Here is a 2,420-nt window from a genome sequence, read left to right as displayed (position 1 = left end):
GAAAAATAAGGTAGCGTATGCTGCTGTGAGGTCTTAAAGGTTATGCTATGTGAAACTGAAAGTGTGGTTCTCAAGAATCAGTCTCTGCTGCCGAATCTCCCGATTCTCCGTCCCTCACTTCTGTCTTCCACTTTTTGCATTTTGAGGATATCAGCCTGGAGTGTAGGGAAAAGCTGAGGGGAGAGACGCAGATGGGATAGGACATGCCCAGAGGTAATGATTGTCTCTTTGTAACTTGCTCTGGATGCTCCGGCGGTCGAACCGCGAGTCCAGCCATGAAGTTTTGGGCCAAGATCGTGGACGCGGCCTGTCTGAACAACTTCACGCGAGAACTTCTTCAACGAATTTCAAATGGAAGGAATATCAGAAGAAAACAATGAGATTTATATAGAACTGACTCCAGAAAACTTATCTCGAGCCTTGAAAACTGCGCAGAATGCCAGAGCCTTGAAAGTCAAGCTGACTAATCAGCATTTCCCCTGCCTGATGATCTCTGTAGAATTGTTGTCTATTTCAAGCAGCAGTCGCACTGTGGCACATGACATCCCCATAAAAGTTATTCCTAGAAAGCTGTGGAAGGATTTACAAGAACCTACAGTTCCAGAATCTGATGTTAGTATTTACTTACTGGTGCTGAAGACTATAAAGAGTGTTGTGGAAAAAATGAAAAATATTAGCAATCACCTTATCATTGAAGCAAACCTAAATGGAGAATTGAACTTGAAAATAGAAACTGAATTAGTGTGTGTTACAACTCATTTTAAAGATCTTGGAAGCCCTCCCTTAGGTTCTGAAAGTCCTTCTCAAAGTAGAAACCTGGAAGAAATGGCTGAAGTATGCATAGATATTAGGAAGTTCCTACAGTTCCTTGCTGGACAACAAGTAAATCCTACAAAGGCCTTGTGCAATATTGTGAATAACCGGGTTGTTCGTTTTGATTTGCTTCATGAAGATGTGTCCCTTCCGTGGTTCCAGCATTGTCTTAACACCAACCTCGGGCCCCAAAGACCCTTGTGATGAGAACAGGATATAGGTTCATGGGTTCTAAGTCATTTGTCACCATTCTCAGAGTAATATGTTGTACATGTTCTAACTAAAGAGTGAATGAATGAAACATAGCTGGATAAGCACATTATTTCATAAAACTTCTTTATTATAAAAAAAAGAAAACTTGCTCAAGAGCAAATGTAGAGCACCAAGGTTTGGCAGACACCCATCTTTAGGACACAGAACAGAAGCCTAAAAGCTTAAATGATAGAGTTCTTGATCCATCAGTGGCATCTGTAGATGGTGTAAATAGCTAGCATGCTTGGCTAACCAAAGGGTTAGAGGTTTGATTCTACCAGATTACCTTGGAATAAATGCCAAACAATCTACTTCCAAGAAAATCAGCCTTTGACAACTCAATGGAGTACAGTTCTACACATGGGATCACCAAGACACAACTCAATGATCACCAAGATCACAACTCAATGATCACCAAGACACAACTCAATGATCACCAAGATCACAACTCAATGATCACCAAGACACAACTCGATGATCACCAAGATCACAACTCAATGATCACCAAGATCACAACTCAATGATCACCAAGATCACAACTCAATGATCACCAAGACACAACTCAATGATCACCAAGACACAACTCAATGATCACCAAGACACAACTCAATGATCACCAAGACACAACTCAATGATCACCAAGGCACAACTCAATGACAACTGAGTTGTTTTGCTTTGGACAAAATAATAAAGTCACAAAGTTTGCCTTTTGCATTTAGGACAGATGAGAAATGAAGAGCTGGGTGTCTACCTTCTACATGTGTGCGTGCATGTGTGCTGTGTATTCTGGTACAGAATATCTACCTTTGAATTCTGACAAGCATGTACTGAGAATTTAACCAATATCTCAATATTTATCGGCTCATTGTTATTGTGGGGTTTAAGAAGAGTTTTTCCTAAAGGTAACTTTACGTATGGCTCTCCAAGATATGATTGAATGATTGAACTATTGAATTATATGATATGTAAATTACATGTGAATGAAACTGTTGGAAATAAAACTACTGATAACAAAAGAATGTATGTAATATAAAATAACATTCTGTATTTATGCTTCCCAACCCCATGCTCTTCAGACTAAGTGTTATGAACATAGAAGAAATATTTCCACGTGTGCTATCCATTGAACCTGGGAATGCAATATTAAAATTCTCATTAAAATAAAAATATTTTTAACTTCTGAGAAAAACAGCCATCAGAACATAAAACTTGACAGCTTTATCATTAGCTCCCTTCAACATTTATTTTATACCACATGCTAATATTAAGTAAACCAAACTAGACACATCTTAAAATGAAAGTTCAGTTTTTATAAAAATTATTCATTTCCTACTCATGACACCTTGTATTTGTAG

General features: G+C 38.3%; 1 protein-coding gene across 1 annotated transcript; it reads left to right on the top strand.

The window, feature by feature from the left end:
- Nucleotides 1–321: 321 nt before the first annotated feature.
- On the top strand, nt 322–1,017 carry LOC101662073 (checkpoint protein HUS1-like; the record flags this gene model as incomplete). The annotated part of the gene is made up of 1 exon (XM_013007581.2): nt 322–1,017. A coding segment is annotated over one exon (696 nt), but the record flags the coding sequence as incomplete, so codon positions are not given.
- Nucleotides 1,018–2,420: the final 1,403 nt, after the last annotated feature.

The sequence above is a fragment of the Echinops telfairi genome, unplaced genomic scaffold (genome assembly GCF_000313985.2).
Source record: "Echinops telfairi isolate 266 unplaced genomic scaffold, ASM31398v2 ScPeMD7_24;HRSCAF=84, whole genome shotgun sequence".
NCBI lineage: Eukaryota > Metazoa > Chordata > Mammalia > Afrosoricida > Tenrecidae > Echinops > Echinops telfairi.
Note: the sequence above shows the minus strand (reverse complement) of the source record. Positions and strands in the feature narration are given on the sequence as shown.